Source organism: Callorhinus ursinus, unplaced genomic scaffold (assembly GCF_003265705.2).
Source record: "Callorhinus ursinus isolate GAN/ISIS: 27379988/994484 unplaced genomic scaffold, GSC_fseal_2.0 scaffold1, whole genome shotgun sequence".
Classification (NCBI taxonomy): Eukaryota; Metazoa; Chordata; class Mammalia; order Carnivora; family Otariidae; genus Callorhinus; species Callorhinus ursinus.
In genome coordinates, this window is record NW_027397063.1 from 52,343,581 (window position 1) to 52,369,432 (window position 25,852).

The following is a 25,852-nucleotide window of genomic DNA, read 5'->3' on the forward strand; positions in this document are numbered from 1 at the left end:
CAATTATCAGCCTTGCAGGGCTTATTAATGGAGCTGAGGATCCCAGTGAGGCAGGCAGCTCATTGCTGGCACGTGCCTGGTGGGCTGGCGGGAGGGTGGAGGAGATGGGAAAGGGAGATGTGTGGCGAGACAGCAGCCATTTGTCCCCCTGTCACTTAGGGGAGTGCAGTCATTCAGGAGGCTGTGTGAGCCCTCCCCCCTCATGCCTCGAGTGGCTGTGGCCGCTATTGCAGGCAGCCCAGAAATCCAAGTGAAGATGTTTTTTTCCAGCCCCACCCTAAAAGCCATCCATCTGGAGTAAATCCATATGAAGATATCACATACCCTGTATGTTTATTGAGCTCCTATAATTAATTGAGGCTCCCTCACAAAGACAATGGCGACTCTACATTTCTAATATTAACTCAAGCCTTAATTAACATGTGAAGCCAATGCATATTTGCATCTAATGCATATTTGATAGCTCTGAATCGCTCAGTCTTTGGTCTGGTGCTCGCTTATTAGGTCCTCACCCTAGAACAACTGCAGCAGCAACAATAAAAGTGCTGTCGGTAACAATATAGAGAACATTTACTTGCCTTGTACCAGGCTCTCTGCTATGACCCTTGATGAGTGGCATCATTGTCCCTTATAGGGAAGTAAGAGAACTTAAACAACTTATCTTAGGCCACATGGCTACCGAGTGTCAGTACACCGGGGTCTCATTTCTGCTCCCTCTATATAATTACTTTTATTCTTCCCATTTTATTTAACTCAGGTGTCCTCAAGATAGAAAAGGAACAACGCATTTACAGTAAATTCTGTGTTCTCCAATGTGATTGGGGACTGGAACATTCTGATTAATCAAATGTTTTAATTAATAATTACCGTCTGAGTTATAATTGGATTTCCATTTGGGAAAGGTTTAGGACATCATAAAATATACACAACATTAGAAGTATAGTAATCATAGTCATAAAATGCTTCAGGATCATTATACAAATGTCAATTTTTATTGTAATGCAGAAGTGTTAGTTATTGTAATGCAGATGTCTATTTGACAGAATGCCAGATGAACTGTTTTTGTAGCATAGACATATCAATACCATAACACTTTTGAGTGTTCTATATTTTGAAGTACTTTATGTGAACCACCACTGAAGCTTAACGTGATCGGAAAAAAATCTTTTGGGATCTTTCAGAGTTAAAGAATATTAGTGCTTTGAAAAGCTCAAACTCATTAAATATTCTGGATCACTGTGTATTTTATTAAACTGCTTTTACTAAACCGGAATGTTACACTATGTGGAAAGTGAAATATGACATTCCCTTGAGGTAGTTCGATCCAAATCTGTTATAAAGCACTATGAATAGATCGAGGTTAGCAGAATTTTCATCATAGCTGCTCAAACAACAATTTTTATGATTTTAGTTTCCAGAACTGGTAATAGAACTTATTCACAAGGACCCTGTCTTATTGAGGATTGAGAAAATCGATGATAAGGACAGTTTTAGTTAACACTTAGCATATCATCTGTGCATTTTATGTCCGATACAACAACCCCTTTATGAGGTAGGTACTGTATCCCCATTGTAGAGATAGAGAAATCAAGGTACTGAAAGGTTATATAACTTGTTGGGAGGGGCACATGTGTGGCTCAGTTGGTTGAAAGCGTGGGACTCCTGATTTCAGCTCAGGTCATTATCTCAGGGTCATGAGATCAAGCCCTGCATCGGGCTCCGTGCTGCTGAGCATGGAGACTGCTTGGGATTCTCTCTCCCTCTCCTCTGCCCCTGCCCCATCTCAAAACAAAACAAAACAAACCAACAAACAAAAAAAACAAACTTGTTTGGAAGTGGTTGTTTCCAGATTCAAACTCAGGCTGTCTAGCCCTTGAGTCTGTGTTCTTAACACAGTGAGTATAGACAACTCACTGTCTACAGTTTTCTTCTTAATCTCTCTTGAATGTACAACAATCACACCTACCCTCCCACCCTGTACTGAAACAACTTTTGCTGAAGTCACAAATGACCTCTACGTTGCTAAAATCCAGTGGTCAATTCTAAGACCTCATTGTCTTTGGCCTACCTACAGCATTTGATAGTTGGCCACTTTCTACTCTTTGAAATGCTTTCATTACTCCTCTTCCAGCATATTGCCTCTTTCTGATTTTTCTCACATGTTGTCTATTCCCTTCCAGTTTCCTTTGCCCTTCTTTCTTCATCCCCTGGCTTCTAAATGTTGGGGTACCCCACAGCTTAGTCTTGGACCTCCTCTTCTCCATTCACGTCTAGTCCTTTGGTGATCTCTCTCAGTTCATGGCTGTAATTATTGTTTACAATCTGATAAGTCCCAATGATCCATCTGCAGCCCAGATCTCTGTCCCCACTCCAGACAACTGCTTACTCTACATCTCAATTGGTATATCTAATAAATACCCAAAACTAAATATTTTGAAAACCAAACTCCTGCCTTTTCTCCCTAAACCTGCACCTTCTCGAGTCTTTCCCATCTCAGGAAATAGCAGGCCCATCTCTTCCTGAGGCTCAGGCCATGTATCTTGGAACTACCCCTGAATTTTTTTTTTTTTTTTTATGATGTGAAATCTGTCAGCAAATCTTGTTGGCTCCACCTTCAAAGTACATCTAGAACCTAAGCCCATCTCAATTTCTCTGACACCCATCTGGCTTCAACAAAAGCCACAGTCTTACAATGGCCTCAGAGCCCTCCACAATTAACATCCGCCTAGGTCCCTGCTTGGATCTCATCTTCTTTACTCTCCCTTTCTTGCTCTATTCTAGCACTACTAATGCCCTTGCTACATCTCCAACAACCAAGTGCGCTCACAGCCAGGGTGTGTGCATTTCCTGTGCCCTCCGCCTGGAAATCTCCCTCCTCCAGGGGCTCGTATCATCCAGTCCCTAATTCTCCTCAGCTTCTCTTCACATGTCACCTCCTCAGAGAGACTTTCCTTGTTTGATATTGTCACCCCACCTTCATCCCAGCATTCTCTATTCTCTATTCTCCTCTCTGTCGCGTCATCTGACGTGCTATACGTTCCACTTATCTACTTATCTACTTATAGTATAATTTAAGCTCCAGAGGAGAGGGGATTGTTTGTTTCATTATTGTTTTGTACACTGCTCTATCCCCAGCAACTAGAACAGGTAGCGAGTGCTCGATAGGCGTGCGTGATTCAACGGGTGAGGAAGAAGATACCTACTTAGTCAAACAGTGTAGCTGAGTCATCCCAATGGTCAATGCTTAGGTGGCAGAGTGACCCCAAATCACTCTGACATTCAGTTGGTTCACTCCTTATTGCCACTAAAGAAACTTTTCCTCTGCCACCTGGACAGATGTTCCCCCATCTTCCTTTGGCCCTGCAAGTTCCTTGGTGGCTCATGTAGTTCTCACATGTGTTGCTGTTCCTCCTATTGACCAGAGATGTTGGCAGCTGGACAGTGACTATTCTGGGCTGTCAGTGGCACCAGGGGTCCCGCGTGGCCGTGTCCTATCTTACTGCTTCACAGTCATTCCCTACATGAAGCAAAGGTCCAAGGGCTGAAATCGGTTTTGTCTCCCCATACAAAGACATGTCTCTAAAAGCAGAGAATCATTTTAGCAATCAGAACCACTGGGAATTCTACCCTGACTGGAAATAGCTGACAAAAGCACACCTTAGCTTAGGAGTGAGCTGCCTTTCTCTCATGTGAAATCATCCAATCAAAGTCATGGAAGCTTTTATGTCTAATAAAGAGTCCCTGGTGGATTGAAATGTTCTATTTATCATAAATTACAGTTAAGTCAGCATTTACCTCTTAGTAACCCTTTTTCAAGTATGTTGAATTTGCCTAATGTTGATTATAGCTCGATATGATAATGATGGGGGCTTTTTTTTTTTTTCACTCAGGAGCATTTCAGGAGGAAACCACTGTATGCAGATCTGCAGACTATATGTGTATATGTATATATTCAGGCATCTCTGTTGGTTTTGATTAGTCAGACTGGCAAGGATTAACTCTCACACCATCTATAAGCTTCGCGCAATTGGGAAGCAGTTCTGTGACCCAGATACCTCTAATAAAACCCGCAGATCTTCTGTTAGAGTCTATTAGGTGGGCAAGGTTGCCTGAGTAAAGGCAAAACATTGGAGACAAGAAACTCGAGTCTGTATAGCTGTGACGAACTTTGGTGAGAAAGGACTGTTTTGCAGGAGCAAAGAGCCTGGAGGTTCCTAGGGGTATGTTTGTCTGTGGTGAGGTGGAATGGAGACATGTGGGTGGGGCGTGGGGCTGGGGACAAAATTAGGTGATGAGAGGGTGGGGGTAGTGCTGCCTGAAAAATCCCAATCCAGAAGGAATGGGTAGTGGAAGGAACCAGGATTATAGCACACAACTGGAAAGCATTAAAGTCTATGGATTGGAAACCTCTGATGATAAGAATCTGTTTATGAATAAAGAACAAAATATATTAGTATGATTGATGACTTTGTTCAAGATTGGTAACTCTTCATTTCTTACTCATTCCTTCCAGATTCCCACCACCATCAGCAGCCAAACCTTGCATATAATGAGGGAAAATGCGGGCAGCAGGCAGGGAGGACACTTCAGGTATAAAGGGCTGTGATTAATCTTCATTGCCGAGGGCTTGTAAAAGTGGCAGCCAGTCTTGGGGATTGGAATTTCCTACTCCCAGGACTTCCACAGACAATTGTTGATCGTGTCTGTTTACTGTGGGAAGCTTTAGTTTACTGAGGAAGTACTTTGGCACTGGCAGGAGGTTGATGGGAATAGAATCCTTCCAGCTCAGCTTTTCATCTTTAGCAACCTGTGTCCTGACACCTGCTGGGTATGGCAGATTTGTACCTTGTCACCATGTGTGTAATGTGCACAAGAAAACCAGTAACAAGGTTAATGCCCCCGTTCACAAAGAGAGTTTTGTTTGCTCTCGCTTCCTCTGCTACTACTCTAACACTCTCTGCCATTACTCCCACTTTCCTTCCTCCACCCCCACCACCATGTTCCCACCAGATCTCCTGAGAGTCGTTACTCCTCAGCCCATCAGCCAAAGTTAGTGGGTTTCCATGGTTACCAGGCAGCTGGTGTCTAGACACCCAGAGATGCCTTGCAATTGAGCTGCAAATCTAGCTTCTATCATACACACCCCTCTCTTCCCTCCTCCTCTTTCCTCCCATTTCCTCTTTATTTACAGTAGGCATTAATGCCAACACAGGATGGAAGTTCCTTTTGACAGGCCATTAAAGAAGGAGGGAAGAGAGAGAGGGTAGAAAAGCCAAACTTTCTGTCTTGTCGTATCAGTGAAGTGCGAAAAAACTGAGGTGACAGACCCCGACCTGGCTTCTCTTTCTTCTTCACAAAGGATTTTATTTAATTAAAATATTTTAAATTAGAAAACAGTGCCACTTGTCCATTGGGAGCCATAAGCATCTTTAAGAGCCAGTAAAAGCATTTTAGGATACGCTTCAGCTGATGGCAGTGGATTGGGGTAGAACCTTTCACCGTCTCTGGACAATCAATGTAATATCTCTTTCCCCAGGGCTCAGGGGAATCATACATCCCTAAGTATTACCAGATGGAAAACTTTGGAGTGGGATACAGGCACATGCAAGGAAGGGCTTTAACAGCGACACATCAGATCTGGAAGAGTCAAGTTTAATCTCCCCTATTTCTTCTGAGAAAGAGAAAAGCATCTCCTGATAACTAGGAGCTGGCCTGGCACTCACAGAGAGGCCTTGGTATTCTCCTGTTGACATACCAATTTTATAGAAGGCCAATATCAGACTTCGTGTGATGGCTCAAGACCACCGTAATCATGTCTGAACACAGACAAATTATGGGCATTGTCTAAACCATAAAATAGCCAGATTATTTCCCTAGCTGGCTAATGTGAGTGCCGATACTCACCTCACTCCTCCTTCCTTCTAGATAATGTTTGTTGAGATGCCCAATCATAAAATGACCCCTGTTTCATGGTAGCATCCAATTCAGACCAAAGCTCTGCTTCCTTGAATCTAACTCCAAATCCCCTAGCACAAGCCCAGATAAGTCCTTTCTAACACTGTCTTACTGCGATGCCTTATGGTTTCCCCCTGTCTATGTTCTCCCTGGCAGCAACATGTCAATAAATCCAACTTTATTCAACTACAGATGTTGTTGGTGGTCCTTGACTGGAAGGTGCAGATAATCCATAGAATTTCTTTTTATATTATAATTCATAGTCAAATTACTTCAGTCAAAAATCTTTTTCTCATTTTCTCCCACATCTTCTATTTCCCATGCTATCTTTATCCCCAAATTTATTACTACATCTCCCTGAGTTTACCAATTCTCCTTCTAAGATCTCATAAAAATCTAACTCAGAAAACAAAATTAACTCCTAATTTATCTTTCCTATCCCTAGTATTTTCTTGCCTTTGGTCTCAACATGAGACAAGATGACCCAGGCCCTTGGATGAGTTTAAAGGCCCCTCTACTCACATGAAAAAATGCTCAACATCACTCAGCTCAGGGAAGTACAAATCAAAACCATGATGAGTACCACCTCACACCTGTCAGAATGGCTAAAATTAACAGCTCAGGAAACAACAGATGTTGGTGAGAATCCAGAGAAAGGGGAACCCTCTTACACTGTTCGTGGGAATGCAAACTGGTGCAGCCATTCTGGAAAACAGTGTGGAGTTTCCTCAAAAAAGTTAAAAATAGAACTATCCTATGACCCAGCAATTGCAGTACTAGGTATTTATCCAAAAGGTACAAAAATAGTGATTCGAAGGGGCATGTGTCGCCCAATGTTTATAGCAGCAATGTGCACAATAGCCAAAATATGGAAAGAGCCCAGATGTCCAGGGACAGATGAATGGATAAAGATGTGGTATATATATAAAATAGGATGTTACTCAGCCATCAAAAAGAAGGAAATCTTGCCATTTGCAATGACATGGATGGAATTAGAGGGTATTATGCTAAGTGAAATAAGTCATTCAGAGAAAGACAAATACCATATGATTTCACTCATGTGTGGAATTTAAGAAACAAAACAGATGAATTTAGGGGAAGGGAAGGAAAAACAAAATAAGATAAAAACAGAGAGGGAGACAAACCATAAGAGACTCTTAACTATAGGAAACAAACTGGGGGTTGCTGGAGGGCAAGTCAGGGGGGGGGGGGGTGGACATTAAGGAGGGCACTTGTTGTAATGCACACTGGGTGTTATAAGCGACTGATGAATCACTAAATTCTACCCCTGAAACTAATAATACACTATATGTTAACTAAATTGAATTTGAATAAAAAATTTTTTAAAAAGCCTCTCCACTACTCTTCGGAAATTTTGTAACCCGAATCAGCAGTGATGGCAAAGAGATGGGTCAGACAGAATGCAAACATCAAACATGTCTAAGCAAAATTATAGTGAGACTATGACCAAAAAATTTTTGATTTAGTACATTCTCATTTAAAACAGGAGGAAAGACACTTCCCCTGTTTCAAACTCTATGATGACAGAGAATTTGTTGAGGCAGGAACCATCTCTTCTCCCTTTCACATTATCATTTGCTGGCTTTAAGTAACTGTTTTAGCTACCACTATCAATGGTAGGGAAGACACTTTCAAGAGGGCCACCTTGGAAACAGAAAGACACATTGAAAGATGACTGCATTGGTTCAGACTTTAATGTGTCCACTGCCCCCTTTCTAGAATAGTTAAAATTAAAGAGCACTATACACAAGCAGTAGTAATATGGCTAGTCTCTATCCCCGTTGAGGTTGGCACATTTTTCCAACAAAAGTGTCAAAACAGTTCTTATTTTTTTCTTTCCATTTCATGGTCTCAAGTAGAGAGATAAGTTGCTGAGAAAGAAGAATCAACAGATATAAATAGGTGCATATAAAGAGAAGATTTTAAGGAATGATAAGGCCAAAGTGGTTATATCTGTAGTAATAGTGATTGTGTGATGTCCAGTATAGATTGAGATATAGGATTGGAACCAGGAGTAGATCCAAGGATATAGAGAAATATTTGGCAGTAGAAATTGGAACTTAATATATATGAGGCCAGGAGTCATTAAAATTTTGTGATAAAGAAAGTAATATGTTTTCAGTGATGTATAAGGATGAATAATATGATGGTGATGATATAAATTGGGCAGTTATTTGGTTATGAGGTCAGGGTTGAAGTCACTAGAATGTTTTCTGTTGCAGAGTCTACATAAAAAGGTAGGATTCTTGAATTGCAGTCATGTTAGGGGATAGGGAATTAAAAACTAGACCCATAATGGCAAGAGAAGACCTAGGAAACAGCAGAAATAAATCTAGAACACAGTCTTCACTAAAGTTAAGAAAAAAAGGAATGTTTTAAGAAACAAAAATGCACCAAAAACTAAAGAGATTATTTTATTTAAGCTATTGCAATAGAGACTCCAACTCCCAAGATCATAGTAGCTTGGTAGGTGGTAGCTTTTCCTTAGACTTATAGCGAGGAGCAGTCTAGTCAAGTTACAGGTGGGGTGATTTACAACTGGGGTTGTTGTGCAGTCAGCAGAAGTATATAGTCCATTAGCTGAACAGGATTTATTTATCTCTGTATCTAGCTTGTTTCAAAGGGACAGACAGTTCTAATCTCAGCTACTCACGAGACAAAGAAGGGGCAGTTGGAGGGTCTGTGTCTGGCTTTGTCAGCAGGTATAGGCAAAGATGGAGGAAGAACCATGTTTGGTCTTGTTTTTTTTCATGACCCGAGCCAAAGGCAGACGCCCAACGACTGAGCCACCCAGGCGCCCCCATGTTTGGTCTTGTTACAGGTAAACCAGGGAGTCCCCCAAAAGTCTTCTGGGAATCATGAGAAAGTGTGTACAGCATATCATGGGGAGAAGGGTGTTTTGCAATAAGCCATTTTCTGGAGCACAAAAGGGCGGGGAGACTTCCTTAACTGTCGCTGTATTCTGGAGCATGGAGCTCAATAGGGTCAACAACTGTCAAAAGAAGTAGTTATCAAAAAAAGATCTAGAACAACAGTAAATGACAAAAGACCTTATGACTTGGAATATATATATATATTTGGTGAATTTGAGGAGAGTACTGTCAGAAAAATGGTAAAGTTAAAGTCAGCTTATAGAGAAATAAAAGATGATGTGAAGAAATGATAGCATAACTGCAACTTGGCTTTTCATGCAGTTTGATCAAAGAGGAAAATAACAGGTTTGTAAACTTCTCGAACAAGGAGGCGGTTATCTTTGCATTTTTGGACTGTCTTGTACAAAAAAATATATATATTTAGGATATATTTTGTTCCATGTTATTCTAGAATAAAGAGCTCTATGAAGGCTTAAGGGAGGTAGATTTTAGCTGGCTATCAGGAATAAGTTACTGTTTAAGTTGGAATGGCCTGTTGAAGCAGAGGCTGTCCATCCGCTAGGAGTGTTCTAGGGGATTCCTGTATTTAAGGTGAGGCATTGCTGGAGGGTCTCCAAAGCCCCTTTCTACTCTATAGTTTCTGTATGTACATAGTCTGATTACTTTCAAATAAATAGGGTTTTGAAAGAAGGAAGAGAGGAGAAGGTAGATTATAGACATAAGGTGTGCCTTAGAAAATGGCTTTCTTAGAGAAAAACACTGGGTGGAGAAAAGAGAGAAAGCCTTCAGCAGGATGAGCTTTCAAATGGGAGTATTATGTGATGAGCAGAACATATATGATTGTATATCTATTCCAGGAAAACCGCAGGCTCACTGTGAATCTTTATTCTTTAACTGCTAATTTTCCCAATGTCCTCAAATAGCCAAAGCTATTACATTCTTTGCCACTAAGTAAAGAACTTTTAGCTCTTTGACTAAAGAGAGAAAAATCAGTACAAATACAAATATTACTTTTTCGATAGAGTTCTGGTTGTGTTCCAGTGAGTGCTATTGATTTTTAAAGCAATTTTTCACTCAAAGGTAGTGCCATAATTTGACAGGCCCCAGGAAGCCAAAACACACAATGAGTGCAAAACAAATTGTCCCAGTAAGAGATGGGGATTGCATTTATTTACCCACATGCAAGCATATAACACAAACACCTTTTATAGGGCTTTCTTGTTACAATAATATTTTTAAAATTAATTTCAAAATTGAGTTAAACCTTTTCAGTTGTTTTTTTTTTTTTTAACACTCTGCTTCCATCAGGAAGTGAAGGGGGTGGTAGGTGAGGGGATGACGTGCATTTTCATTTCCTCTTCTTCAGGACATAGTTAATGGTCTTTTACAGGTTCCTAGATATGACAGCATTTGTAGTAATTTTAGCAATTCTGGACTTTTATTATCTGGTAACTCTTTAGTCACTTAGTTTATGAAACCTACCGTAGTTGATAATAACTTTTCAGCCCAAGTTACTAATTTTAGAGGTCCCCATGTTTTTCCTTTCTGCATAGGATATCTGCTTCACCCCCTCACAATCTGTACACAATATATTAAAGTTTGATATAACAATGATCCTTAGTCCTGGTTCTGAAAACATCCAGAGTATCTAAAAGTACTTCTGGTGACCCTTAAAGCAAAATTATATTGAGTTTACCTTTCATTTCACGAAGGAGAAAAGGAATGGAGGGAGGGAGTGGAGAAGGGAGGTGAGAGAGAAAGGGGGAAGGGGGTAAGAACAGAGTTGGGAGGGGGTGGAGAAGTAGATTTATGGAGCGCATTTAGGACCACTGGGGAGAGATGCAAGTTAAAATCAAGCAGTGGAATCCACTCATCCCCAAAGGCTGTGAGAGGTATTATGGTATTATGGTAGGATCTGACTTCTAATTAGCTGTGTGACTTTGGGCAAGTCACAGAGACTCTCCATCCTCAGTTTTTGTCAGAGGGAATGAGGGGCTGAGATCAGATAATCTCCAAGACCTCCTTCAGCTCCCACGATTCTGTAATTTTATGAACAGTTACAAGCCAGCTCTATGACAATATATATAGTTTTTTGTATTTTTGTCCTGAATTATGTGGTTTATCCACTTGCATTGATAAAATTAGCAACTGCCACATCTTTAGTTTTCTTTTGTACTATATAGATACAGCCATAAGGGAAAATTCAGCAACAGAGTTAAATAATGGTCTGGCTAATCTCAAGTACCACCCAAACACATCATAGTGAGTCACAGCAAGGCACAAGCTGAATATGACTCATAAATGTAGTGCTTTTATTTAAAAATCTAAATGTTACCTAAGCAATAGATATTCACAAGTAGGAAAAATTTTTAGGCAGCTATAGTCATTGTTGAAGTGACTCTGACACGGTTACAATTATGTCTAATTTTGGTTTCTGTATAACTGATAGTTATATCAGTCAATAATCAAATCATTTAATCAAATATCAGATCTTGGGATTTGACAACCTAGGATCTGTTTTTGTTTTTAAAGACAAATGTTGAAAATATAATCTCTGTAATAGGCATATTAACTCAGTCTGTTAAAACATTACAAATGATTAGTTGAACTTTTATTTTTATTTTTTTAAGTTTTATTTTTTAAGTAATCTCTGCACCCAACATGAGGCTCGAACTCACAATCCTAGATCAAGAGTTGCATGCTCTTCTGACAGAGCTAGCCAAGCGCCCCTGATGAGTTGATTTTTTAAATGAAAACCAGGATAGGGGTGGGTCAGTTGGTTGAGTGACTGCCTTTGGCTCAGGTCGTGATCCCAGAGTCCCGGGATCGAGTCCCGCATTGGGCTCCCTGCTGAGCTGGGAGCCTGCTTCTCCCTCTGACCTTCCCCACTCTCATGTGCTCTCTCTCGCTCTCTCTCATTCTCTTTCTCTCTTAAATAAATAAAATCTTAAAAAAGAAAAAGAAAAAGAAAACCAGTATAGCCCAGAAGATTGTTCATGAAATTTCTTAAGGTCTGACAAACACAAATGACCACACTTGCATAACTGATCTCTAGATGAGATCTATGGTGAGTATAATAGAAATACCTAAGGAAAAACAAACTTGAAAAGGCTGGTACAATGTCTAAGCAGCCTGTTTGAGTGAAAAGGAAAAACTGTGAGAAAGAAAAGCCGAGAAGTAGATTCAGTGAAAAATCACCAGCAAATGATAAGCCTGTTTAATTTTTCCCATCTCTTAAGTAGGGACCTAAATAATTAATGTCAAATACCTGAGGGTCTGATTTTTTTGGAAAATTATTAACTTTCTTCAGAATGCAGCAGGAGAAATTATAGATAAGCCTTGGTGGGGGGAATGCTAAATTAACCATATTTTAACAAAATTCCAAAAAGTATGGTATTTCCTTGCCTAGAATTTTTAAAAGAGAACAGTCCTTCCTACTCTATCTTTACTCTGTCCTTCAAAGTGTGCTATAATTCCTTGCTTTAGAAGGTCCAGAAATGAGAGAGTGTTGTGCATGGTAGGAAGAAAAACCCATCAGAGCAGTCTCTATATAGCCCCCAAGGACTTATCCCCCAACATAGGCCCTGTCCCCAGATGACTGTAAGTCTTCTTGGGAATGAAAAGATCTTTCTCATAATGAAGTTGAAGAACCTCACTGCATCTAATAGTTTTCCTTAAGGTTAAAGGACAAGAAGTCTTAGGTCTCTTTCAAGTCTTAGATTCAGTGATTATTATCAAATAAGGAAATTTTTCTTAAAATTGGATATGATGTCTTGTGCCTGGAGAATTGCCATAACCTCTGTAAGTTGCCTACTGGATGCAAGATTTACTACACATCTGGGGATGGGGGTGACTTAGTTCTTGTTCATTCAGTGTGGTAAACTTTTGCTATAAAACTTATGGAATCAAATGGAGCCAAAGCCAAAGATAAGGTTATTTCCTTTTGAAATCAATTATTCTTTGGGTATGAAATAGAGGAGATTGTTCTATTCTTAAGCAGAAGCAATAGCAGAGAAGTTCCTGCCTTTTGAAACATTACTGTTTAGCAGCCTTGATTCTTGCATCATATATCATAGAATCATGCCCTTCAAGTTTGGTCAGTTGTCATCTTTGCTGTTATAATCATTTCTGGACTTTGGCCCTTGACTTCAAAACCTTTTCTCAAAGAATGATTTTTTTTCCCACTCTACAAGCAAAAAACTTTGTAAGTCACAGGCTGTTCTTCCCTTTCTTGGGCTATTTGAAAAAAAAAATTGGGCCTGTGCACTAAGATTGGATAAGCATGAATCAGTGGAGAGAGGGAGATGATAACTCATTTCTTAGGCGCATAGGTAAGCAAGGTATCTTATAGTGTTACCATAAGGTGGGTAACAATACTAGCACCAATTACATATTTTCCTTACAGATAAGGAAAATGAGGCAATAGGAGGTTAAGTAACTCACTCAAAGTCATGGTGTCAGAGAGGGAATTTAAATGCAAATAGTCTGACTGAAGAACCAGCTTTCTTATTCACTACTCTACGCCATCATCTAAAAATAGTTATGCTTTTAGTACATATCTATTTTTTACATTTGGGTTTTTTTTTTAATCTGAGTAATTTGTTATAAAATTAGAAGATAGACATAAAATTAAAGTTAACCAAAAAAAAAAAAAAACAAAACAAAAAAAGGAGGCACGGAGGATGGGATAACGCTTTCCATGGCTATGAGCCAGGATAATGTTGAGGTTCCTTTTTATAATCCAGTGTTTTGAAATTCAGACAGGCCCCTGCTATTCAAACATTACAGGTCCACAGTTTTTCTGCTTGAGGCAATACAGGTTTTATTTACATGTCACAAAGCATTCCTGGGATTTTCCCTTTTTCCATATTTTCTTTCCCCTATAAATATTAAATGCCTATCTTGTGATAAGCATGATACTAAGAGTTGGGGTTAATGTAAATGAATTGATTCACTAAAACATGTATATATGCCTGGTACTTTTCTAGGCATTTGGGATTTATTAGTGAATAAAATAAATTAAAAAAAAAAATCTCTGCCTGAGGATCACAACATAGGAACTGGTCTAAAGGATCCTGGATGACTTTCTTGAGAAGTTAGCCTGGATGCTAAAACCTGAAAGCAGTGTCATGCCAAGAGTGGTGTGGGTTGGTGGGAGTGGTCTTCCCTGATGAAGGGAAGGGCTTTATTATTTACTTTGTTTATAATTGTCAGAACATGGTTTTAATAAAAGGTAGACCAACTTAAAAACAAAATCTCTGCTTTTGTGAAGTTTAAATTCTAGCCAATGTATCCTTTTCCTTTGAAAAGTTAGTTCACAGTGAAGAAGACTAAAAGGATACCACAAACTGATGTATAAGGCAAGAGATATAATTTCCATATAAATAAAGAGAAGGAACTGACTAATTACACCTAGGATAGTTTTGGAGGTGTGGAAACAACATTTGAGCTGTGTCATGAGGGGAAATTAAGGAGCAAACTCAAAGGATTCAAACCTTGAAGGCTCGCTATGCGTATTGACTAAGGTAATTGACTGGCCTGCCTCCCAACTCCAGTCCTTAATTTTTAGTTAAAGGAATAACTTTGGTCCCAGTCTCTAAAATCTGAACCTGAGATGGGACTCTTGTGTGAATACTTGATTGGTGGAAATCTGGAAGGGAGATAAAAAGAGGACAGACCAGGGGAAGACGACAGTCAAAGATGTGGGTTCAGGAAAAGTGAAGTCTCAACCCGATCCCACAGAGAGCTCTGAAGTACAAACTGTACCACAGCCAGACTCTTTTGCCCAAAAGGGCACTAGAGTCACGGGGGGCAAACGGGGCATCACCTTTCAGGCACATCAGGTTGTGGTGATTCACAATTCATACCCCCACTCAAGGGGCAAGAGGGTGCCATTGGCAGCCAACACCTGCAGCAGCTGGGAGATGGCAAAGGCATCTGAGAGGGCACCAACAGCATCTGTGACAAGGAGCATAGGACATCTGGAAGGCCTCAGTAGGGATACAGAGATGTATGGGAAACTTGAATGGCAAGCAAAGGCAGAGATAATATTGTGAATTAACTTTTTGCTACCTCTTTTTGCTTTGATAGGCCATTTATAAAACCTGAAATAGGCATTGCTTATTTTTTATTTCATTCACTAAAAAAATCTTGAAATATGAATACAGATGGTCTCCGACTTACGATGATTTGGCTTACGATTTTTGACTTTATAATGGTGTGAAAGTGATACACATTCAGTAGAAACCATACTTTGCAGTTTGATCTTTCCTCAGGCTAGCAGTATGTGGTACGATCCTCTCTTGTGATGCTGGGCGGTGGCAGCGATCTGAAGCTCCCAGTCAGCCAGGCGATCACAAGGGTTAATAACAGATACACTTACCACCATTCTGCACCCACACAGCCATTCTGTTTTTCACTTTCAGTACAGCATTCAATAAATTCCATGAGATATCCAACACTTTATTATAGAGTAGGCTTTGTGTGAGATGATGTTGCCCAACTGTAGGCTAGTGTAAATGTTCTGAGCCTGTTTTAGATAGGCAAGGCTAATTAATGATGTTCAGTAGGTTAGGTGTATTAAATGCATTTTTGACTTATGATACTTTCTTTTTTTAAGATTTATTTATTTTAGAGAGAAAGAAAGAGAGAGCACGTACATGAGTGAGAAGGAGGAGGGGCAGAGAGAGAGGGAGAGGATCCTCAAGCAGACTCCCCGCTGAGCATGGAGCCCTGAGCAGGGCTTGATCCCAGGACGCCGAGATCATGACCTGAGCCAAAATCAAGAGCTGGCTGCCTAACCAACTGAGCCACCCAGGCGCCCCTGACTTAATGATACTTTCAAATTACAATGGGGTTTTGGGAACATAACCCCATTTTAAGTCAAAGATCTGTAATTTAAAATTAACAGAATGGAAGAGGCATTATTCTTCAGGATTCCTGATTTAAAGTTGTTTCTTGAAGACAAATATGACTTTTATTCTGATTAAATGGAACCTCTTTCATTTTGAAATCAGAGTTCACAAATGTATCTTCTTGGTACAATTAAAAAATCTTACTCCAGACACCCTGCCTCCTTTTATTTTTCCAGTGAGAGTGTTTTAAAATTTTTGAATGCCTTTTGACCCTACCACTGGTTTTACGAGTGGCCAGATTTTTCACATTAATGTTATCTGACTGACCTCTAAGACACTTGAGTTTGTAAAGGCCAGAGACATGAAACTAAGCCTTTCTCCCAGCTAGGATTCTCCTCACCTGGGATGCTGTGAAGTGAAAAAGGGCAAGGGAGAGTTGAACTTCTGTCAGATGGAATCTTGAAGTATTTAAAAAATACACAATTCCACAGAAAAGAGGGAAACAAATTCAATTTCTAGGCTAAACTGTTTCTGATCATCACTATTAGCAACACTCAATATCACAACATCACTTTTGCATCCCTAACATGGCCCTTCTCCAAATTTCTCAGTGTCAGAGGAGCTGTCATTGTTTGTGCTGACCTCGCAGACTAACGGTCTGACAGAGAGCAGTGTCTCACTAGATCTCCAGATTCAACTGCCGCCATTGCACATGGTTTAGCTAAGGGGCAGAATGAAGGGGTGAAGCTACTTGACTATTATGCTAGAGTGAAAATCCCCCCAATTTTTGTTTCATTTTTAACCTTTAAAGTTGACTCGTTCATTGTGAGAATGGTAAGAAATACTGTTAACAGTTTAATTTTATATATTTATTCCATCTTGTCCCAGAAATGACTGAGGGCAACTATGTGAGCCACATAAATTTCAATTTTTTAAAAATCTTTCTGCACATTTCTAATGGGGGAAGAAGATAGAACACTAATTTTGATGGTTTGGCAGACATTTTATATGGAGAATGTTTTAAGAAGTTTTCAAGGCCAGTCAACCTGTATGTTCTTTGACTTTTGCTTTGATTTTTTTCAAAACAAAAATATCTGGCTCATTTTTCTTTCAGGAAAGAAGGAAGGAAGGGGTGATGGGAGAAGGAGAAGAAGGAAGGAAGCAGGACCAAAAAAACACCAACTTTTGCTCCAGATGTTAGAGATCTTAGATTCTTTCCCAACCTCTGTAACTGAATAGCTATTTAATTAATAAATCACTTGCATACTTATTTTCTGCTCAGAGTCAGAGACTACAGGAACATTCTAGGGGAGAAGTGCTCTTAATCATTTATCTAGGAAAGAAGTTTTTTTTATCCCTTTGGGAATTTTTTTTCCCCTCCTGGGATGAGAATGTTAAACTTAGTGGGTGTTTTTCACCAGAATCTCACAGCTTGGATTAAAGTCTCAACATACTGCATTCTACACTTTAAATTTTATAAAGTCCTCTCAAGTGCTTTCTTTGAACTTTTAAACAACCTGCAATAAGGTGGGGTGGTCAATATTATTCATATTTTGTATAGATTAGGAATCTGAGGCAAAGAAAGGAAAAGTAATTTCTTTGAAATCATATGACTAATTGGTGGCAAGGTCAAGGTTGGAATACAAATCAGCTTGGTCCGAGGCCTAAACTTTTGAGAGAAGTAAACGTGTGTATGTATGTGTCAGATATCACTGGGACCCCGCCACCATGTTGCTTTGAGTTTTCTCCTTGGTTAAATTTTTGTTTGTTATTCTTTGAAATCCTCAGGTGAATAGTGTAAGCAGTAAAATTATCCTCTCTTTCAAAGGCTCAGAAAGCAAGAGGTGGGGGCAGAGGTAAAATTTGCACCTTTCTGCTGACGTCAAAATGGTGTATACTGGCTCAGTGCTTTGAAAGGAATTTGAACTGTAAAACATAGTTTAAAAAAGGGTGTTCAAAATGTGGATCTCGGTGACCATCCAAAGCCATGATCCAGGCTCCAAATTGACATCTGGTCCATAGCTCAAGAGGAAGGCCATGTGAGTGACAAAGGGCTGTATGTGAGCTAACTACAGAATGCTTTTTTAATTACTTTCCTTTGAGGCTTCGAGGTGATAATGTTTAATATTCAAGAAAAGTGAAAATAGAAAGGGAAAGCAAACACCACAGCCCCGTGTGATTGGTAGAGTAATTTTGGGCATGGCCCCAGGATGATAGCAGCTTCTATTTAATCAATGTTGACAAGGCTGGGGAGAGCTGGGCAGGTCCCAAGAGATAATGTTTTACTCGGAAATCCACTCAACCTAATTTCAGTAATGTAGGGCTGTGGAGGGGCCTGGAGCGGAGCCAGTAAACAGGGCCATTAGAGCTGAGGGTAGGCGATGGCAGCTGGGAACACCGCCATCCCTCCAGCAGCACTGCAGCCTGCAGCCGGGCCGCCCGACTGAGCACGCGAGCAGTCACTGCTTCATATGCTCCTGCTATTTGCTCACCGACAGAAGCCACAGACGTGCTAGTCTCACCCTTTCAAGGAAATGAATGGGATGCGTAAAGTCAAGAGCTGCTTCCAGACTTGATTTCAATAAAGATCAGAAAGCCAGTTTGGCATGCATCTTTCAAGGACCACTGTGACATCATCTGCCTGAGTCCCCTTACTCTTTTAAGGCCACCACCACAGTGTTTCAAGTGCATACAGAAATGACTTCCATCTTTCTTGCTGTTTTAATGTGGTCTTGATCTTTCCTAGGAATGGTGGTTGTGGGTCCAGAATGTGAAAAGTACCAGGGTTTTCTATACTTTGAAACTTATATGGCTTATTAAAGATACTCAAATTTGCAAATCCAGGAGAAATTATGCCCCTTTGGGCTGAGTTCTTCTTGTCCAGCTGTGACTTTTTCCTTTAGCACTCCTTCTCCAACAAACAATACACATGACAGTAATTACTGTCATATAAATATGCTAGTAATTACTAGCATATAAATTCCAGGAAGGTAGAGATTCTTACTTGGTCTTTTCATTGCTATAGCACCACTGCTGTATTTGCAATGCGTAGAATGGTGTGTGGCACATAGTGAGGCTCAGGACCTTTCACCGAATAAATATAGGAATGAATGAACACATTTTTTCTTCCCTTTTTTAGTGTCTTCAACTTTAGAACATTAAGAATACATGACTTTACTATCTATGATGTTAATTTTCTTCTTAACACAGACATGGTAAAAAACATGGAGACCCCTAATGAACATGGTCATTTCTAAGAGGTCTTTGGGTCTGTCTGAAAGAAATAATGGTTTTGTCAAGGCTAAAATGCCAGTGCCAGAGAAGGTTACAGTTCTTTGCCAGATGTGGACATCATCTGTTCAAATTGACTACATGCAATTTTTGAGAATTTAAATATTTAATATATTTAATATCAGTAATTATTAAAAAATGCCCAATTTCATTTTTTTAAACAACTTTTTACCCCCTTAAACCAGACGCTAAAATGCATCATCAGTTTTTGGTTTGGGTTTTTTTGTTGTTGTTTCTTTTGGGGGATACATTCTGCCTTATAATAAAACTGAATTTATGGGGTTGATTTTCCTTGGTGAAGACTGATTTGTGGGGAGAAGCCATTGCTAGGTAGCGAATAGTAATGTCTGTTAATGAGAATAAGTTCACTGGTCACCTGAAATATCTGTGATTCCTGTGAATAACCTGTGATTCCTTTAATCTTGCTTTTCCTATAGTAACTTAACCATAATATTAGGTTTCCATGTTTAATATGAGCAAAAAGGCTTTTGAGAGCTAACCCAAAAAAAGAGAAAGCATTTTCTACCCCTTAACTTGCTGGATTTCAACAATCACATGAGCAACTCCAGGCTTTCCTTGTTTGCTAGCTCTGGGCCCATTTACTTCCACTTGCTTGTTCTGTATCACCGGGTACTAAAAATCCCATTCAATCTTTAGCTTCCACAGCCTCTTCTTAAGCAGTAACTGTCTCAGAGGGAGGTTGATCCTCTAGATGGGGAAGGTGATTATTTACCCTGATTGGATCATGATAATTGGAGTGACCAGCTGGCCTCAGCCATTCATCTATCTCTGACACTCACCATGGTGATCAAAGTTTTCGTACAAAATACTAAAGATTACATATTAACTCATCTCTAGCATTTACAATTATCTAATTAGTGCCAGAGAGTGCCAAGACCAGATTTCATATTGTTCAAGACTAATCAAGATTCTTCCCTCCATTCTGAGCTGCTTTTATTAGGGCCAGGTTTTGGACTTTGTAGGCTGCAGGAGTAGGTACCCATGGACCCCCTCCTCTAGTTCCCACTCTAGAGGATGAGCCCACCCATCCTTCCGGGGCAAAGATAAGGGCAGGGGGCAGGCAATCTAAAATAGAAGCTGCCTAGATGTCTCTGTCCTAGTTTGAAATTTACTGCTGCCATTGACAAACAGTCTAGCGTTAGGTAAGTTACTTCATCTCACTATACCTCAGCTTCCCAGCTGTAAAATGGGACGATTAAAGAGCTGCAAGGATTCAATGACATGACACAAGTACACGTAGAACTGCTTTGAGTGAGCATATAGTAAAGTGCTCAACAATGTTAGCTACAGCTAAATACTTTATACAACAGGTCAGGAAAGTCATAATTTGTGGTTCTTTCCAGGCAGTGAGGCTGCTGAATAGAAGAGGTAAAAAACTGTAGCTATACAAGTATATGGTCAACATGATTTATTAACTACAATGACTTGTCTAGAGTTGGTATCGGAAGGAGAAGGAACAAGTTCGCAATATCCAGAAGTTCTCTCTGGCATTCAGGCTCAAATGGATGCATTTATACACAGCTCTTGGATTCTGCTTCCAATAACTTCACCTTTGTCTAAGGTTAAAACCTTGCCCAAACTCATACACAGTCTCCCATCAAAGTGGATCTAGCTAGAGCAGGTATATGCTCCACAGCTGATTACTGTTTCCTTCATTTGCATGTAGGTTTATTTTAGCTTGTTTCTGTTTTTGTGTAGGTCCTAAAAAATATTATTATGAGTTCTTAGCTTGCTTTACTTTTGTGGTTGTAGAAGATTCTTACTTTAGACTGTTTCCTTCCTCCATATTTTTTCTCCCCATAATTTCCTGGAGGCCTATATAAATTCACTGAATCCACTGACTTGACACATTTTATTTCTACCAGCTAGTCATCCCTTCTTTTAATACAAAGATGACACCTTTTTTCATTATTCAGTAATATCAAGTAAATAAAATTTAAAAAAACTCCTCTCATCTCATATAAAATATAATGTATATATAATTGTATGTGTTCAATAAATTGAGTTCCAGCTAACTGACTGACATGTTCCCTTTTGTAGTCAACTAATTGAACTTCATCAGTTTTAATTTTATGGTTTTTATTTTAAAATTTTGGAGCCAATGATCCGTTCTTAATCTCAGAAATTTTGTAGATCACTGAAAGCCTGTGGACCCTAGCTACTCATTTCTAATGCTGAATTGATAAAACTGATTTGATCTTGCCCTCCTCTGGTCAAGTTTGGCCACCTGATATAATGGGGAAACCAAGATTAGTAGAACTTCTAGGTTTTAGTCCTGGCTAGGTCATGAGAAAACCATATGATTCAGGGAAATACCTGGACTTCTGATTCCTCATCTATAAAGTGAGGATGTCCATTCATTCTTTTATTCAACAAATGTTTACTGAGGGCCCTTTCTGCTCTAGGTTCTGTGCTAGACACGGGAGAGTTCAAAGTCGAGCAAAATGATATTGTCGTTACCCTTGAAGAGTTATGTCTAGTGACTAGATGTTCTTTGAGGCCCCTCTCCCTGCCAACATTCTCTGATTATGGATTTCATTGTCTGTTAAAGGCATATTGTTGAAAGGCTTAAGTGAGAGCAAGAATATTTGCTGTTTTTTTCACCTCTTCTTCTCAATATCTAGAAGAATGTCTGACACATTGCAGGTATTCAATAACAACTTACTGAACAAGTAAATGAATAAATAATTATATTTCAAATACTTTGAAGCTTTTAAAGGAAATTAGATATTGAAGCTCTTTTAATAGGGAGTGGACAGCAGCACCTCCTGTCACAATAAACAGATGTGTACAAGTTTCGCCTTTTCTCCTAGGGCCAGACGAAGGGTGACAAGATAAAGTATGGGAATTTGGGAGGATTTAACCTGCCTCTACTCCAACAGAGGACAGAAAGTATGGCTGCTTCTCAGGATTTCTTGAATCTTTGTTCTTTTGTTTTCCCTTTTGGAGTGTTGTCCCCTTATTCTGCAAACAGTTCTTCTCACCTTCCCTATCCTGCTTCTACCTTTTCTCTCAAGTTCCCTAATCTCCCTCAAAACTACCTCATAGCTCCCAAGTTTTTATTTTAGAAAGAAAAGCTTAAAGTCTTGTCTTGTTCCTACAACTGAACCTTCTCTATGCTTCTGGCCACTTTAAATCAAGGTTCTCTTTCTTTTGCGGTTTGAAGAGGGCACTAAATATATTGTTCTCTGGGTGGTAAGGATAGTAAAGCACCTTGGGCATACTTGTGGTATCCAAAGCTTTGAGCGGGGCTGGGAACAAAGTAAACTCTCTAAAAGAATTCCAAATTGCTATAAATGAACCTCACCGAAATAAATCTGAGAACTTTCTTCTGGCAGAAAATCAGCTGATTCTTTAGTACACCAAAGTTCTATAATCCATGAGAACAATGCTGGTACATAGAGCATTACAGTGATCAGAACTGAGTTAGTCTTTTCATACAAAAACTTATTCCTGGAAAATATGATTGGTATGCTGATAATGGTCAACTTAGAAGGTTATAGCCTTAAAATATCTTTATGAGTAATGGTAGGTAGCCTTACTGTAATAAGTACATTTTGGAAATAACTTATGGTCAATGACAGATTCCCCAAATAAATCAGACTTAAAAACTTTGGCCAAAAATGAGTCATGGTAGGGGTGCCTGGGTGACTCAGTTGGTTAAGCACCCAACTCTTGATCTTGGCTCCGATCATGATCTCAGGATCCTGGGATCAAGCCCCACTTTGGGCTCCCCACTCAGTGGGGAGTCTGCTTGTCTCCCTCTCCCCTTGCCCCTCCCCCACTTGTATTCTCTCTCTCTCAAATAAATAAATCTTTAAAAAAACGAGTCATTGTAACATGAAAATCATCCATCATAGCTGCTACCTTATTTACCAGACCAGCCTCATTTCATTCTAAAAATCAAATCTATTTTCAAGGAGATAAGCATTTTCTGCTAAAGATTTAAAAAGGATATTGTCAGACGCTTGTTCCAAAGAAAGAATTCCAAAAATGTATTTCCAGTAGTGGTCTTATTTGGATGTGGACGTTGAGCTTTATCTGAATATAAATATATAGCTGAATGATTTGAAAGAGACATACATTTGTATGAATTCTTCTAATGGTCTCCTATAAGGCCCTGATTTCTCTAGTCTCAACATTTCTCAATTCTTAGAAAGGCTGCTTGTGAAGTTGATCCTTTGCTGGCATCTAGCAACTTGGATTTTGAGAGGGTTCTTACCATTCCCTAACTAAGAGTCTTTACTATGCCTAAACTCTTTTGCAAACAATGTGGTTTATGCTGGACATCTGTTTTCCTTCTGGGAGTCTGGATTTGGTACATGCGAGGTAGAGGTTGCCCACATGATCAGCCTCTGGTAAGAACTCAGTATTTGTAAGCTCAGGTGATCTTCCCTAGTGGATGACATCTCATACATGTCACAGTTCATTGCTGAAGGAATTAAGCACATCCTGTATAACTCCATAGGGAATGGACTCTTGGAAGATTGTGTGTAATTTCCTCCAAACTTTATCCCATGCAACTTTTCCCTTTGCTGATTTTGTTTTATATCCTTTCACTGTGGTAAATCATACCCATGAATAGGACTGTATACTGAGTCTTGTGAGTCCTAACAAATTACTGAGCCTGGGGGTAATCTGAGGGACACCCAACACAAGGAGTTTAGGTTACCAACACAGGTGATTGTAGGGCAAAGGAGTTCTCTTTTAACTAGCTGGCATATTAGTAAACTGACTGTAACATGAAATCAGTTGACTGAGTCTATCAGGAAATCAGGCAGAAGAGTTAGAAAATTTGCCTACTTCCTGAGGAAAAATTAGCCTTTAAAAAGACGCAGTCTTCCTTGCTAAGCAAAGCACCTTGCCTTATGGATAAGTATATTCAGTTGGAATATTCCTTGACTGCAAGAAACTAAGAACTACTATGGTTTAGTTTAGAGGTTAGCTATTTGTCTCATAATAGTAAAAAAAAAAAAAAAAAAAGTGTGAGGAAAAGATGTGTAGGAGTGAGAGGTCACTCAATGATAGTTTTTTTTCTCCATCTTTCTGCCCCACCATCCTTAGTGTATAGTTTTTGTCTTCATGGTCAGGAGATAGCTGCTACACTACCAGGTACTGAGCAATGTCTCAGTCATCAGGAATAGCAGAAAGTAAAGGGCAACGTCCTCCTCTGGGACCCTCCCCAGGGAATTCTTTCTCTATCTAATTGGCCATCACTGTGTTATATGGACACCCCTAGCTTCAAGGGGATCTGGAAATTCAAGTATTTTACTTTCCAGCCTAACACCACAAATAAGGGGTGAGAGAGTTGGAATGGCTGTTCAATGATGCCCAAAAACTATCTGTCACAATTAGCCTGACCTTGATGGAAAAGAGATACAAGATTGTTGTTGTTTCCTTATTTGAAGAGCCTATGTATGGATATCTTAATTGCAAGACTGAGAGATTAAAGACCATGGTAATTTCTGTTTAGTGGCTCCTTCCCCCAGTGCATAGCTTTGTTCCTGAGCTCGTGCATACCTGTCACTGAATAGCCTCCTGGAGGTAACATCTTCTGAACTTGGCAATTATATTACTGGGATAGCAAAATCTCTTTTTATCTTAAATCTCTTAAGAAATGGTATGAAAAGGAGAAATGCATTGCATTATCATATGAACAAATGAGACAAAATACTAACCCCCTCTCCCCCCTCCCCACCTTGTTTTCTTCCTCAGAAGCTGTAGATGAAACCAAACCTAAGGAAAGTGCCCGGCAGGATGAGGGTAAAGGAGAAGAACGTGAGGCGGACCAAGAACATGCCTGAACTTTAAGAAATGGCTTTCCACGTCCCCACCCTCCCCTCTCCTGAACCCTGTCTCTCCCCACCCTCTTCTCAACTCCACTCTGAAGTTTCCCTTCCTGTCCTGCTCACGTCCGTGAGTCTGTCCTCTCCTACCCACTAGCCCTCTTTCTCTCTGTGTGGCAAACATTTAAAAAAAAAAAAAAAGCAGGAAAGATCCCAAGTCAAACAGTGTGGCTTAAACATTTTTTGTTTCTTGGTGTTGTTATGGCGAGTTTTTGGTAATGATGATCCAATCATTTTGGGAAATTCTTGCACTGTATCCAAGTTTTTTGATCTGGTGCGTGTGGCCCTGTGGGAGTCCACCTTCCTCTCTATCTCTCTGTTCCAAGTGTGTGTGCAATGTTCCGTTCATCTGAGGAGTCCAAAATATCGAGTGAATTCAAAACCATTTTTCTTTTCCTCCTTTTAATGTGATGGAATGAACAAAAAGGAAAAAAATCAAAAACCCAGTTTGTTTTGAAAATAAATAAATAAACAAATAAATAAATAAAGCAAATGTGCCAATTAGCTTAACTTGCGGCTCTAAGGCTCCTTTTTCAATCTGAATATTAATAAATCATGAGAGTAATCAAACTCCAGTGGCTCTGTGTTTCTGTTCCACCTTCTCATTAGTTGATTTGACATATTGGCGACTCACATTTCATCTTCTTTCTGGCCTCCCAGTCTGGCATCAATGACCCTGAGAAGGAAAAGATGGATGAAGCCTAAGACTCTGGCCAGGACCAATCGCTTTGGTCCTTGATGGGATTGCTGCGGACTACAACTCTGCACTATAACCAAGTACCCCAGCCTGGGTAGCTTAACCAACATAAATTTATTTTCTCACGGTTTTGGAGACTAGAAATCCAAAATCAAGGTGTTGGCAGGGTGGGTTCCTTCTGAGGGTGAGGAGGGAAGGATCTGTTTCAGGACTCTCTCCTTAATGTATACACGGCCATCTTCTTCCTGTGTCTCTTCACATCACTAGTGGGTATCTCTACGTGCACATTTCCCC

General features: G+C 39.8%; 1 protein-coding gene across 1 annotated transcript in view; it reads left to right on the forward strand.

The window, feature by feature from the left end:
- Positions 1–25,431, forward strand: part of GAP43 (growth associated protein 43) — a 98,181-nt gene extending 72,750 nt beyond the window's left edge. Inside the window, exon 3 of the mRNA XM_073901761.1 lies at positions 24,731–25,431. Coding sequence (XP_073757862.1) covers positions 24,731–24,819 — 89 coding nt within the window. The 3' untranslated portion in view covers positions 24,820–25,431. The remainder of the gene's footprint in view (positions 1–24,730) is intronic.
- Positions 25,432–25,852: the final 421 nt, after the last annotated feature.